This window comes from Rhamphochromis longiceps, linkage group LG17 (genome assembly GCF_057381845.1).
Source record: "Rhamphochromis longiceps isolate RC_006_pf linkage group LG17, R_longiceps_female_GT1.1, whole genome shotgun sequence".
Lineage (NCBI taxonomy): Eukaryota > Metazoa > Chordata > Actinopteri > Cichliformes > Cichlidae > Rhamphochromis > Rhamphochromis longiceps.
In genome coordinates, this window is record NC_140573.1 from 28,140,362 (window position 1) to 28,153,875 (window position 13,514).

The 13,514-nt window shown below is 41.0% G+C and overlaps 2 protein-coding genes across 7 annotated transcripts in view; one reads left to right on the plus strand and one right to left on the minus strand.

Annotated features, from left to right (window-relative positions):
• Positions 1–14: 14 nt before the first annotated feature.
• Positions 15–4,650, minus strand: ndufb2 (NADH:ubiquinone oxidoreductase subunit B2). The gene is made up of 4 exons (XM_085385928.1): positions 4,446–4,650; positions 4,125–4,269; positions 1,469–1,544; positions 15–110 (listed from the first exon to the last, which is right to left on the minus strand). The coding sequence occupies exons 1-3, from the start codon at positions 4,529–4,531 to the stop codon at positions 1,470–1,472; spliced, it is 306 nt and encodes a 101-aa protein (XP_085242054.1). The 5' UTR covers positions 4,532–4,650; the 3' UTR covers positions 15–110; position 1,469.
• A 4,189-nt stretch (positions 4,651–8,839) lies between these two features.
• Positions 8,840–13,514, plus strand: part of kmt2e (lysine (K)-specific methyltransferase 2E) — a 28,351-nt gene continuing 23,676 nt past the window's right edge. The window contains exon 1 of one of the 6 annotated variants that reach the window (XM_085385915.1): positions 8,840–9,326. The gene's annotated coding sequence lies outside the window, so the exon portion shown is untranslated. The remainder of the gene's footprint in view (positions 9,327–13,514) is intronic. The other 5 variants (XM_085385917.1, XM_085385916.1, XM_085385919.1 and 2 more) reach the window with 5 other exon arrangements.

Genomic DNA, 13,514 nt, shown 5'->3' on the forward strand with positions numbered 1-13,514 from the left:
TGCTGGTCTTCCTGTTTTAATTTAAAGATAAGTTTATTAAGTCTATGTACAACAATGACTTTCAGAACAGCCCAAAGACTCGCCCGGCAAACCAAATCCTCTGTGGTGACCTGCAAAGAAGAAACGGGCACTTTATTAGGTACACCAAAGTGAAGCGGTACCTTTTCAAATAAACAATATTATTACTACATTATAAGTAGAATAAGGGTTTACATGAATAAAACCATTTTGTCTATAAACAGCTTACGCCCTTCATGAAGTTGCCCTGCTTGAACATAATGTGCTGACGATGCCTGCAGGCACCATGTCACTACCGTTACTACCATCAGCACCCCTCACACTGACCATGATAACCTGTAAGATTAATTACATGTATTACACTACATTGGCCTGGTGCACCTGGGATAATTCTTTTAAGTGGCCAAACGTGTCACTTAAAGGTTAATATTTAAGTTTATATAGTGCTTGACAATCAAAAGACACAAAAATACACCGTATACACCTGTCCTTGTAACTAACTTTGTGAGTGTAACCTCAGTTGAACCAGGTGTGCAAAAGGTTTAAGGTAAACCTTTACAACACTGCCCTCTGCAGGGTTCAGACTGAAGTACAGCTGCTTCTGAGGTTACAGCATTTAAGTAATCATGTGAAACTGGAGGTTTTCACAGCTGCACTGTAGCCCTCAACTTCCGGGAGAAGTCTGGCTGCTCCACCCATGCAGCGCTCACCTAAAAAGCATTTCCAGAAAGAAGTGTGGAAAATATCCCCAAGTTACCCAGAGCGCTTCACAAATCTGACTGCTTCTCTTATCATGAAAAAAATTACTGTGCACCACTCTCACTTTTACAGACTTAGTTAAAACTTTACAGCTAAATACATAAATGTTTAACTATATCAGATAAGAGATGCCACCACCTTTCAAACATCCTCAAAGTGCTAAGTGCCTGCATGTGTAGGCAGATGTTACATGACAAAAACAGAATCCTTCGATTTGAAGAGTCAACCTTTCAGACAAGTCTGCAAATCCTCAAAAAAAAAAAGACAAAAAGAAAAGAAAAAGGAAATGCCCTCTCACCTTAGGCACTGAACTGAAGCCATGCAGGGAGCTGAATGTGTGCAAAGCGAGGTTAGCGGACCAATAAAGCTAAAAGTGATCTCTTTTCAATCTTTTGGTGAATCTGGAGAAGCCCGTGGATCAACTAAAACGTACTTTTTACTTCATAGATTTCAAATAAAGTAGAAGGACATTATATTTCAGAAAGGCTTGTTTAAAAACAAACAAACAAAAACACAACTTGCCAAAACCTCTACTTTTAGTTTAAAGGGCTGAAACTATTATAGCAGATTCCAGTCATCTGTTGTGACTTTTACACCGTGAGCTGGTCATCTACTTTACATTTGGACAGCATGTTGTGAAAGTTAACTCTGCTGTCCTGTTGGGCATTTGCCTGGAAACTGTATAAATCACCTCATTCCTCGTCATCTGGAGGGATACCAAGCTCCTCATCTGTCCATTCAGAAGCATCCGGCCAAGGGAAGTGACCCTGCAGAGGAGGGATGAATCTTAATCAATTAACTCAATCAATTTATATCAATAAAATCCTGTTCCTGGCAAGTCTGTGCACAGCAAACTCTTTATTAGGAATGCCATACTGACACAGCTGTGGTTCGACATAATTCTACCACATAACTACTGCAGATTATCAGCTGTACTTTCATGCTCCTGTACTACCTCATCCAAACTCTCCTCAACTGGATTCTCCTGGACTTTCACTGGTTAGAAGTGGGATGGAAAGAGTAACTGGAGTTAAAGTTTAGCGTGCCTCCTCCACACCATTACATCATCTCCCTACGGGGATGGACTACAAAGCGAGATTAATAGCTTAAAGAGCTACGTTGAGCTTAATGTCTGAGTTTTCGGTGTCATGAAGGTGCTTCTCCTTTTTTTTTTTTTTTTTTTTGTTTGGTGCCAATCTCCTGCCTTTCACACTACAAGTATTGCAATTAACAGAACACAGATTAGGAAACTGATCTGTAGGCTGTTTATCAAAGGAAATATTCAGTGTTCTTCAAATAATAAAACTTTGAGCATCTTAAAGTATCTATAAGGCTGACGCCTGCCATCCTAAAAGGACCAGTATACCCTCCTCATGGTTCACTTCAAACACCACCACTCCAACGTCACACATTCAGCGTTCTCTTGAATGATCGGTGTTGCCACTCAGACAATACTGCCACTAAAATATTGACAAAATGCCAGTTTTCTGCATAACTCCATCAAACTCTCTCTAAACCTTCATCTTGTGGCACGATGCTTGGGATTACTGTAATGACCCCAATATCACTGAAAAGCACAGAACCACTGCTTTCAGAAACCATAGCGCAAACCGTTCATAAATGTTGCAAAAACCTGTCTGCAGTGATGGGTTAGGGGTAAAAGGGTTCACTAGAATGGTTTTTATATTTAGTTTAGGTTTATTTAACTATAAAATCTTCCTGCGGTGAGCATAAAAACAGCCTATGGGGAAATTAATTTCAGCCGCTCATACTAGTGATTTTCTCATTACCCAGATCACATGACTTTACATGATAGTGAGCCCCTGATGAGAGTCAGCACCTCCGAGTGTGGCTATGGCTCTCTCCTGGGAAACTGAGGGTTGGGCTGCTCCCTCTCGGTTGAGGGAGGGAAGTTGCTCCAAGCTGTGAGGGATTCAAGTATCTTGGGATCTTACTCATAAGTGATGGGAGGGTGCAGCATCAGCAGTAATCTATGTGCTGCACCAGACCTTCACAGTGGAGTGAGCCGAGCATCAAAGCAAAGCTGTCGATGTACTGGTGCACCTATATTCGCACCCTCATGGTCAGGAGATCTGCGAGTACTACAAGGTTTAAACGGATCAAGTTTCATACCTTGAATATGCACAAATTTCTTCCTTGTGCTCAGAGAAAGAAAGCCTTCAGACACTCCTGATGCGCCTTGAGGCAGCTGCTGTTCAGAACTGTTGGTCTACATAGATAACTAGACTGAAATGAACTTTGAGCTCTAGCCGTGGGTTCTTAAGTCCATAAGATCTTCAAACGTTGGTGATGCCATTTTCCAGAATTAATTTGTCAGTAGGTGGTGTTTTCACTCCTGTTTATGTCTTCTCTCTAACGTAACCTACTCTGAAGCAGGTTATCATTAATGTGATAACAAAAACCTGTATCTGCATCACCTCTATGCACACTAGACTGTGGTGTCTAAGGAAACACTGTGGATGGGGCAGTTTGATTGAGGTGAAAAAAGTGACGTCAAACTAGGATGAATGAATTTTGAGTTTTGAATGTTTGAATGCTACTGTTGTAACTGTCTTAACTAAAATTCAACTTTGATTGCTTTTTATTGTTAGTGACTGATAAGAAGTTCAAGAACCAGTGGGCTAATTTAATTACTGCATGAATAGGTAGGCATAGTGTTGTGAAAATGTATTTGCCCCCTTCCGATTTCTAATTTTTTGCATATTTGCCAAACTAAGATGTTTCCGTTTAAATAAAAATGTTATTACACAAAAATAACCAGAGTACATACAAGTTGTAGTTTTAAAATTATTTCATTCCTTAAGCGAGAGAAAAACTTCATCCAGTAATGCTCATCTAAACCTAATGATTGCGGCACCCTTGAGCTTTTTAAATCACTGTGAAAGCCCTTCAGAGGTGGACCTGCAGGTGTGTCTTGGATAATTATCTTGCTGCATAACCCAAGTATTCTTGGGCTTCAGGGCATGAAATGATGACAGGGCATTCTCCTTCAGGATTTTCTGGTAGAGGTCAGTTTTATGCCACACGTAACAAGGCTCAAAATTTCTCAAACTTTAGCTTTTCGCGCTTCAGTTCAAATAAATTTTTTCCCCCAAAAAACCTTGGGGATGATCAAGATGCGTTTCTTTTCTATAAATGGCTTTATAACCCTTTCCATCAGTTTGTTTCTCAGCTGTTCTTGTGTTACTTTAAAGCTTTTTGCTAGGAGTAACAATTGCTTTTTAACAGTACTGTGATTCTGCCTGATTTGACCTGGTTTTGCAGTGTTATTCTGGACTACAGCCATCCTTCATTTTCACATTACTGTTTACACTGTATCTACTCACCAGAACCGCATCAGGGTCATGCCAGCAGTGCCAAAGGATCCAGAACCACATGACACCACTGATAAGCTCCGACTCAAACTTCTGCTTCTTCGTCAGCTGCGGGTATTGTCTGTACTGTGGCTCAATGTGCGGTCCGCCACTCGCCCTGACAAACAGATAGTGTTTAAAAAAAAAAAAAAGGCACACATTAACTCAAGTTAAATAATGCAGAAAGCAACCTAACTACTTTGCCGTGTTTCAGACTTCGCTTGTTTGAATATATCGACGTGCTAGCTACTAACCGCTGAAGCTAACAGAGTAGCTAGCGTGCTAAAGGCTTACTTTCTGCTTGTTATTCTCGCGGGTTCGCGTCGTAGCAGTCGCGCTCCGGTCCGAAGGACTCCCAATGCCCTCCCAAATGAAGACATGGCTGCTTTTGTCTCAAAAATCCAGCCTTTCTTAGACTCTGTAAAGATCTAGATTAGGTGCTACTCCGCTGGCTGAGAAGTCACCTTCTCCTCTTGTCAACAAGCAACCTCCAAACAACGCCAGGTCTGATTGGACAGAAAGTTAGGGGTGTTATATTTCAGAGCGCCCCCTTTTGTTGACAAGGCAAAATGAAATTTTACCCTGCTGGGCTGTGACATCCTCAGATTTTATTTGCGTTGTAGTAGTATGTAAAGCTTTACATTTTAATCTAATTACAATGTATTTTTTAGCGTTTGAATGACAGTGAAGAGGCACTAGACGTAGTGAAGGTGGACGAATTTAAATACCTGTGCACAAGAGAGGTGAAAAAGAGGGCACAGGCAGGGTGAAGAGAGTGCAGGCAAGTGTCAGTGGTGATTTGTGACAAAAGGATAGCAGCAACAGTATAAAGGGAACGTTTACAAGATAGTAGCCTGATATGGTGTATGGTTTGGGAACAGTGGTACTAACAAAAAGACAGGAGGTGGAGCTGGAGGTGGCAGAGCTGAAAACGTGAACATTTTGTTGGGAGGATTAGAAATGAGTACTTCAGAGGGAAGCTGAGGATCACAAGACTGAGATGGTTTGGACATGATTAATAATAAGAAAAACTGATATTGTATTTAGCCCAGTTTACTCTCTAGATTGTATTTGCCTAACAGCAGTGACACTAATTCCATTGTTAGCACCCAATTAGAAAATAATGCCTGGTACTGAATAAACCCCATTTAATTTAGGTCATGAGTACACTGGTCTGTTAGGGCCATTTTAGATTTAATTTAATAGTTAAATAAATCAATGACCCATATAATTTATGAGGCTGAAATGATACATTTAGGAGAAAATCATAACACTAAAAAGTGCAAGAATTATTCTGAAATTTTCTCAGATTTATATCACAATAACACATAAGAAACATAAGTTTTTTTGTTTTGTTTATTGTCAGATAATGAGAAACAAAAAACAAAGAACTGGTCTCACTTTATATGGTTTGAGCCACCTCGGCACACTGCAGCTAACTCGAGTAAATGAGTAATGATACGATAATCACATACCAAGCATTATCTTTCAGTTTGATATTCAATTACTTTTAGTTACTTTAGTACAAATTCACAACAACAGTCACCTCAAAATGCTTTATAATGTTGGGTAGAGACCCTACAATATAAAAAAAAAAGCCCCAGCAATCCAATGATGAATATGTGCAAGCACTTGGCGACAGTAGGAAAAAAACCTCCTTTTTACCAAGAAGAAAAACCTGTTAGAACCAGGCTCAGGGAAGGCCATCCATCTGCCATGCTTGTACACTGTTGTATAATCAGGGTTAAAGATTCACTCTCCACCTCCGTGAACTTCCATTTCAAGTTAATTAACCAAAAAAAGAGATGCAATAAACACTCAACAAAGACTAATGTAATCATTGGCCTCACCACAACTCTTTTGTCAGTTTCTCTGAACATTGCAACAATAACGCTGTTGTTATTCTTTCTTTTCTTTTCTTGGTTAATCTGATATGGTCACAGGCTTACAGAAAATGCCTTTGAATAGATGAGGTTTCATCTTTTCGAAATCCAGATGCTTCTTATTATATTGTGGATCAGGGATTAAATTATAAGTACTTCCTTTTTTTAAAATCCAACTTGTAGGGATAATATCCCACAGGCTCTGATGTGAAGTGAAGCAATGAGGGTTTTTTTCACAATATGATTTTGCAGTCTTAGACAATGGAATTTATTTATATTATTTACCTTTGTCTTTATGTAAATATATGACTTAGCTAAAAAAAATGTAACTAATACATGACAGTGATGCAAAAGGTAGGCTACTCATATTATCATTGTGTCAAACTACTGTTCTACATTAAAACTGAAATACATAAGACTATACCCAAAAACCCAATTTCCACTTTATAGAAAGCTAGATGAAGTCCCCTGGCTGTGCCACTAGATGGGGTCAAAAGCTAAACAGATGTAGTCCGGGTGGTGTCGCTGAATGTTTTTATGTTACAAATTAAACGTATCCACTTTTGTTAAAGTTGAAGTGTTTGTTGGCGTGCAAACAGAGGCAAATGAAGTGCTTGTGTAACTAAACATCACTAGCACTGACAATGATGGACTGACTTCAAACTGAGGTTCACACGTTATATTTCCGTGGCGAGAAAAAAAATCAACTTTTTGTCCATTAGTCACAAAACAATGTATATGTGCACCCCTTGGTTTGCTGACCTGTAAATTAAACCATAACTTGAACTTTGCAGGATACGAAAACAGGAAATAATATCACACTGGCGAGAACGCGCACGGCGCCGCCGCCCAGAAGTGCTCGAACTGAGCCCAAACAGAAAAAAAAAAAGTCATCGACGCCATCTTGTTCTCAAACGACAACGATAACAGACTTCATTTCAGGGAAGGAAGCTTGTTTATCGCTTGTTGTTGGTAGTCCTTTTCCACGCAATGTACACAGAAATGTCATCGCTTTTAAGTGTTAATTTGGGTGTTTCTTTACACCACACACACTTAAAACTTAATTTGACTTTGTTACCTAATGGCGCCTGATAGTAGCTGCTCTCCGGTTGCGCCCCTCTCCCCTCGCAGCTCAGAGCCCGCCCACAAATACTAACTGCATGATGTCATCAGAAACCAACCATTTCTCAAAAATGACCATTTTCATCAGTTGCTTATGGACCACTGCTAATCCCCCACCAACTGTGCGCCACCGTCCTAACATAGGAGAGATTGGATCGTCTTCGGACCGACAACACGATGCTGGTGGGCACTACGGCATAAATGGCATCCGCTCCAAGAAAAAAATTAAAAAGAAAACAGACAGGGGCAGATTTATCGCTGTAACCTCCACTCTAGTCGTTTACGAACATTTCCGTTTGAAGCGGGTGACGATTGCTAGAATTTTCTGCCTCCGTCCTCCCCCCGAGTTTTTATCAAACGAACCCTGTCTGCCCGTGCACCAGCCGTTGCAGCGGTCCTGCGAGAGGGCGCATGCGCGAATGGATGCGGTTTTAGGGTGGGGGAGGGTGGATAAATGGAAACGATGAGAACATCCTCTGTGAACATATGATGTCAAAGGGATTTCTACAGACATGTTTCTGGACAGGGGGCCGTAACAGATTCACCACAATCATAATAAAATTTGTGGGGAAACTGCTAGAATCTCCAAGTGGACTGATGACTTTTACAGCTTACACCCAATAATAAACGGGCCGTTAACTGCAGAGTCTCCTTGATAATAATTACCGGCCATAAAACGGATATCCACTACTAAATACTAAATGAAAATGAAGAGCAACTCAGATTTTTGTAAGTCTGTAAATGGGACTGAAGTGAGTTGATGTGTCCTCCAAGCCGTTAAGTCTGTATTTACTTACTGATTTCTTCCAAGTTTATTTACTATAAGGCCCTCAAAGTGTTCTCCTGCTCGCCAGGTGTTAGTTATCCATGATTAAAATCTCAGTGCGCTATGTTTCACAGGGTATTTATTCCTAATATCAGTTTAATATAGAAAATGTCTTGTGTAAGGGGTTACATAACAGCTTAGTTGCCTCCTACTGAGTTGGGGTAGCGGATTTGGGTGCTTCTTTGCAGCCAGTGCCAGTGGGTAAAATAAAGGATTTTGCAAATGCAGGCTATTTATATGTATGTTGTTTTGCTCGTGATAATAAAAACGTGGATTGACCTACTCAGACGGGACTGCTCAGCTGTTGCTTTTTTATTTATAGTTTATAGTTTTTTGTAAATTAATAATAAAATTGTGGATTGATCTACTCAGACTGCTCAAGTGTTACTTTTCGTGTATTATAAACAAATATAAGAGCAAATAAAAAGCAAATTACTAGGTTATAGCTACTGTAGCATTTGCACTTGATGTAAACTTCCTATGTGGGGTCGTGTTGAGGTAAAATCCCCATTAAGAGACTGCAGGCTATCGCTTCTTCTTATCCTGAGAGGAAGAGGAGGAAACGGGAGGGGGAAAGAGCAATTAGTTTAAACAAAACCTCCAGATAACAGCATTCCCACAGCTGACTTCACTTTCAAAACATGATCTTGGAGATAGCACTGGCGTTATAAACAAGCTGTTTAAAAAAGAAAAGAAAAAAGGTTCACGCGCTATCTTTCAGAATCTGTACATTTAATTTACATTTTAAAATGATTCCAGACATACTGTCCGTTTTAATTTTACGGGCATCGTCTAAATCGCGCAAGATAAATTTACTCCGTAGCGTTACCGACACAAACGGCAGCCCTCTTGAGGAATTGTCGAGGTGGACGCGCGCCGAGCACGGTCACGGCGCCCCTGTGAAATGGGGACTGTAAGCCCCGCAGTGTGTGGAGGCGGAGCTCGGGTTTAGCGATGGAGAGGGAGTGAGGAACGGAGAAGAGGCGGAGTCAAGGCAGTCCTGGTAGGGCCGCCATTTTTGCAAAGGGAAAAGAGACTGGTTTTGAGGGGATCTAATTTCTAAAAGTCTCCGTTGACTAGGGTAGTTTTAGCAGTTTCGAATTGATTTTCTAGCTACATTTGGGGTCCCCGAGTTTAAACAAGAGGCAAGGGAACCCCCCTCTCAGAAGAGGAGTCTTTAGAGGACACGTTTAAATACAAACATTTTAAACCTTGGCCAGAGATCCGCAGTGTGTGTGTGTACAGAAGTATTGTTTTGGTTGTGGAAACTGTGTGGAAAGCGACGGGGGTCTTACCCAGGTCCCCTTATTCGCTACTCGGATCCTCCAGAGTGGACATAAAACGGTGAGTAAACTGCATTAAGTATTAGTTAAATCCGACTTGGAAAGAGGGTATTGTTGGCTTTTAGTTAGCTGGCCAGGCACATCATGCTGATGCTGGCTAACCGTAAGCCAGTAACCAGCTGAGTTTAGCTTCCAAAGCGGACTGCTCGACACCATTAGGTCGTAAAGTGGCAAGTGGTTTTCGTTCATATTTACCATATTCATAATTTCTTTTCAAAAACCTGATAAGTAAATGACGCAAGTGGCTGTGTGAGTATCAAATTCGCAACCCAACAGTACTTGCTAGCTAGCGCATGCTACTAGCTCAAATTAGCCTGACACTGACTATTCGCTGATAGTGAGGCAATACACGAGACGTCATACAAAGTTATCAGGTAAATATTATTTACAAGTGATCACCTTGTTTTTAAAAAATAAAAATATGCCTTAACACCAGAAACATTGAGACAAGTGTACCTCACAGCCCTTCGTCCAGTCAACAACATTCAAGGCTGCCAACCGTGAGCTGCCTTTAAAATCTTTAAAAGCAACGGTTTTACAGCCGTTTTTTGCACGTTGACTCGGGATAATTGGAGCCAGATAGGGAGTCTCTTGTCTAGTTTGACACAGTGACACTGCAGGCCATATTGCGCACACTTTCGTGCCTTTTTGTGTGTGTAAATAATACTCTTCGAATACAACCGCTTTATTCATAATCAGCCAAACTACTGCACGTACTGTCTATCAGCAGATGCGATAGCTCACTGAAAACGATATTATTTCATGAGTGTTTTTTTTTTAAAGCTTGAATCCGTCGCAGTAGCGTCATCTCTCTTTAGCCATAGAACGGAAACATTATTTCCGTTCATGCGTTGAAAAAAGCCCCGAAAGAAAATAAAGCATTTTACATGCAGCTACACCGATTTTTATGAAGTTGTTCTTACGCAGTAATCTCGCAGGCTTTATAAAGAAGTTGAGAGCACGTCCGGTGTCAAACGGAGAGAAACTGGCGACTCTTCTTTTGTTACACTCTGACTTAAAAGTGCATTTCGCGATGATCACTTAATTTAGATTCAGGGTGTATTGGGTTCAAATGCTGCAAAGCGTGGGGGAGGGGATGTTCCTTTTGGGCATCTCGCCCCATCTACTCCAGCTGTACTAGCGATTCAAGCTACGCAGAATTAAACAAATGAAGGAAATTTGTCGCTTTCCCCTCACCTGGTATAACCGTGTGAATGCGCAATCAGCTTTGGTGGTGGTGTTTTTGTGTCTTAACGCGGATGTTGTCGCTCTTTCCTGTCTGACAAGCAGCGTATTAATTCGTGTCGGCTAGTTCGCTGTGCTAACTATACGCTGTTTGTCGTCGTTACATTCCGAGGCTATTTTTGGCCTCTATTCACGGCACAGATTTGAAGAGATTCCCCATATTTTCTGCTAACATTCAAATTAAAAAAGGCCTTGTAGCCTTCTAACATTACACTTTTAGAGGCCAGTGCTAGCCGATTAGCTCGCTGGCCTCGCTTTCGACGAATTCACACAAACCCCTACTTGTAACAACACAAAAACTGTACCGACAGAGTGATACTCAAGGTAGAGTGTGTGAAAGGCGATTGAATGCATTCTTGGGGGGGTTTCTTCCCATGGCGAGGCTCCCTTGGCTACACGGTTGTCTCGCCGTCCAGAGAAAAAGCGCTATGAAAATGGCGACAGCGCCAGGGTGTTGTGGTAACATAATAGCAACGTTGTACCCTCCACACCCCTATCGACGGGGACTGACTGCAGCGCCGACGTACTCACTGAGGAGCAACTACACAACACATGCTGTTTATTTATTTTGTATTTAAGTTGGGCTTATAATAGCGTGAAAGAATCCGGATCATACATCGGCATCATTGCGCCTTTTGCCTTGCTGTGGTAATAATTGCTAGTGCTGTTTCCTGTTCCCAAAACGAATTACATAGCACCCCTGTAACGTGCGTCACTTCTTGGGCGATTTTCTTGAGTTTTAATGCTGGGGCACTATTGATGTTACCACAGAAAATCCGACACTTTTGTTTGACATAGAAGGAGCATGTTGGTGTACTTTTCAAGTTTCAAAACGGTGCAAAAACGCAACGACATCAAAGGACATTAGATAGAAGACTTGCTCTTTTTGCCGCATCTCACCTGAGAACCCTAAACAATATTATGCAGTTTCTCCATCACCATAGTGGGTTTCATTTCCTCTTCATTCGCTTTAGTGTAACAGAAGTGCACCCAGTGTTCTAAGGGTCTGAATATGTTAGCTGTGATGGATAGAATTGTAAATTTAAATACATATGCGTGAATTTTCCCAGCTCAAACTGTTTAGGGGAAATTGTTCTGCATGTAGTTAAGCCTCAGAGAATGTTGCTTTGTATTTTCCTGTCATTGAGCGTGAGTAAATTAAGCCCTACATGTTTTGTTTTTTTCTTCTTCTAATAGTCTTAGTGATTCTCCTCTGGTAAGTGCAAGATGAGAGTCACAAGAGATAGCTGTGCTTTTGCACTTTATGTTCAGATGAAATCAGTTTTATTAGATGCTGTAAAATGCTGGGTATGTCTCAGTGTGGGAGGGATATTTATGTTTTCTCACATAATACAATACCATACAGTTGCACAACATTTAATGCCAAGTATTTGGTAGTAAGAAAAACATTGCCTGGATCGTGTCACATAGCAGTCTTGCAGACTGCCTCAGTACTCTCCCGTGTTTTAATTTATGTTTTAAATTAACTGTAATACTAATATGTTTTGTGTATGCTTTGTTTTTTTTTCATGTCAGACAACATAATTTTGCGCATTAGTTTTCTGGCGATTTCAAAATTAAAATGTGGAGGGAAACGAGTCAAAGCCAGTTTCCGGGATACTTTTTTGAGCTCATGGCACAGCTGTCCTTTCCTCTACTTTACCCTGTGGGAAAAACTCTGGCACTTTGTTCAGCTCAAATGCCTCTTCGAGACTCTTGCCAAGAAGCTTTGTTTGTCTTTTACCCTGATCATTTTGTTACGATGTGTAAAGTAGAACATCTTCCATGTCAGAGAAAGCATCAGGTCTTTCTTAATAAACTATCAACCCACTTTAAACCAGGGCGACAGTGACTTAAATTGAACAAATAAAGGACCATTCATATACTAAAGTATGAATCAAAACATAGTTAAAGGTTATAGTGAAAGTATTTACATGACAACATAAAAAACCCACCTAACTCAGCCTTTAAATGAGCCTACGCCAATTTTCTGTTATACCCCACTGCATAGGTCAGTGATGAAATGAGTTCAGTAGCAGTACATACCCACAGTTGTCATTCCTCAGAATAACGTTGCCTCTTATTGGATTTTTCGGCTGTGCATTGTTTTCCTTTTAGGGTCTTGCGGGTTGGATCAAAACGGCCATGTTGTATTTTGCCTGTGTGTGCACTTTTTATTGTTTTAAACCTTAATACAGACTTAAGTGTAAGGCCAGGAGGAATAATGCATGACCCAACCCCTCCAAACCTCTGGGAGTATACTATCTGATGCTGTAATGAACCCAGTTTGTCTCAAAATAAGATTAAGTGTTAAAAGATCTTCTCTGTGGAGGTGTTTTTACTACTAGATGAATTAGAAGGCACTATCATGGCTAATTAGTCTTTGCTACTTAATACACAAAATCCCAAGCCGCCTTGCTCGTTCTTGTAAAGGAGCAGAGGCCTCTATTCAAACACTCATCCTCGTCTTTTTTTTTTTTCTTTTTTTGTGGTGTTCCCCTCTGTCCACAGAATATCAGACCAGCCAGTGTTAAATTCCCGATTGGCTCTGTGTGTGCCTGGTGGCCTTGTGCAGGAAAGTGTGTGTTTGTTTACTGTGTTAACAGAGATGGTGAGGTGAGGTGCCACTCTCCCTCTGCCATAGGGACAGAGTGCTCTGGCCGGGCAGCTTGGAGACATGGCAGTCTCAGGTGACGCACCTTTCCTCTCACCCTGACCCCCCAAGGCAGACTTGTGCCATCAAAAAGCCACACACTAAGTGGAAACCAGTTTAATTTTTCTCAGCATACTATGCAATAGAGAGAGAGAGAGAGAGATGGAGACAATAAAGAAACCAGACAAGTGTGCAGGATGTCTGTTGGTATATTGATGTATTGACAAGCCAGAAAGAAGAGCCCCTGTTGTTTTTGTGCCCTTCTTTTATCTCCAGACATTAATTCTCTGA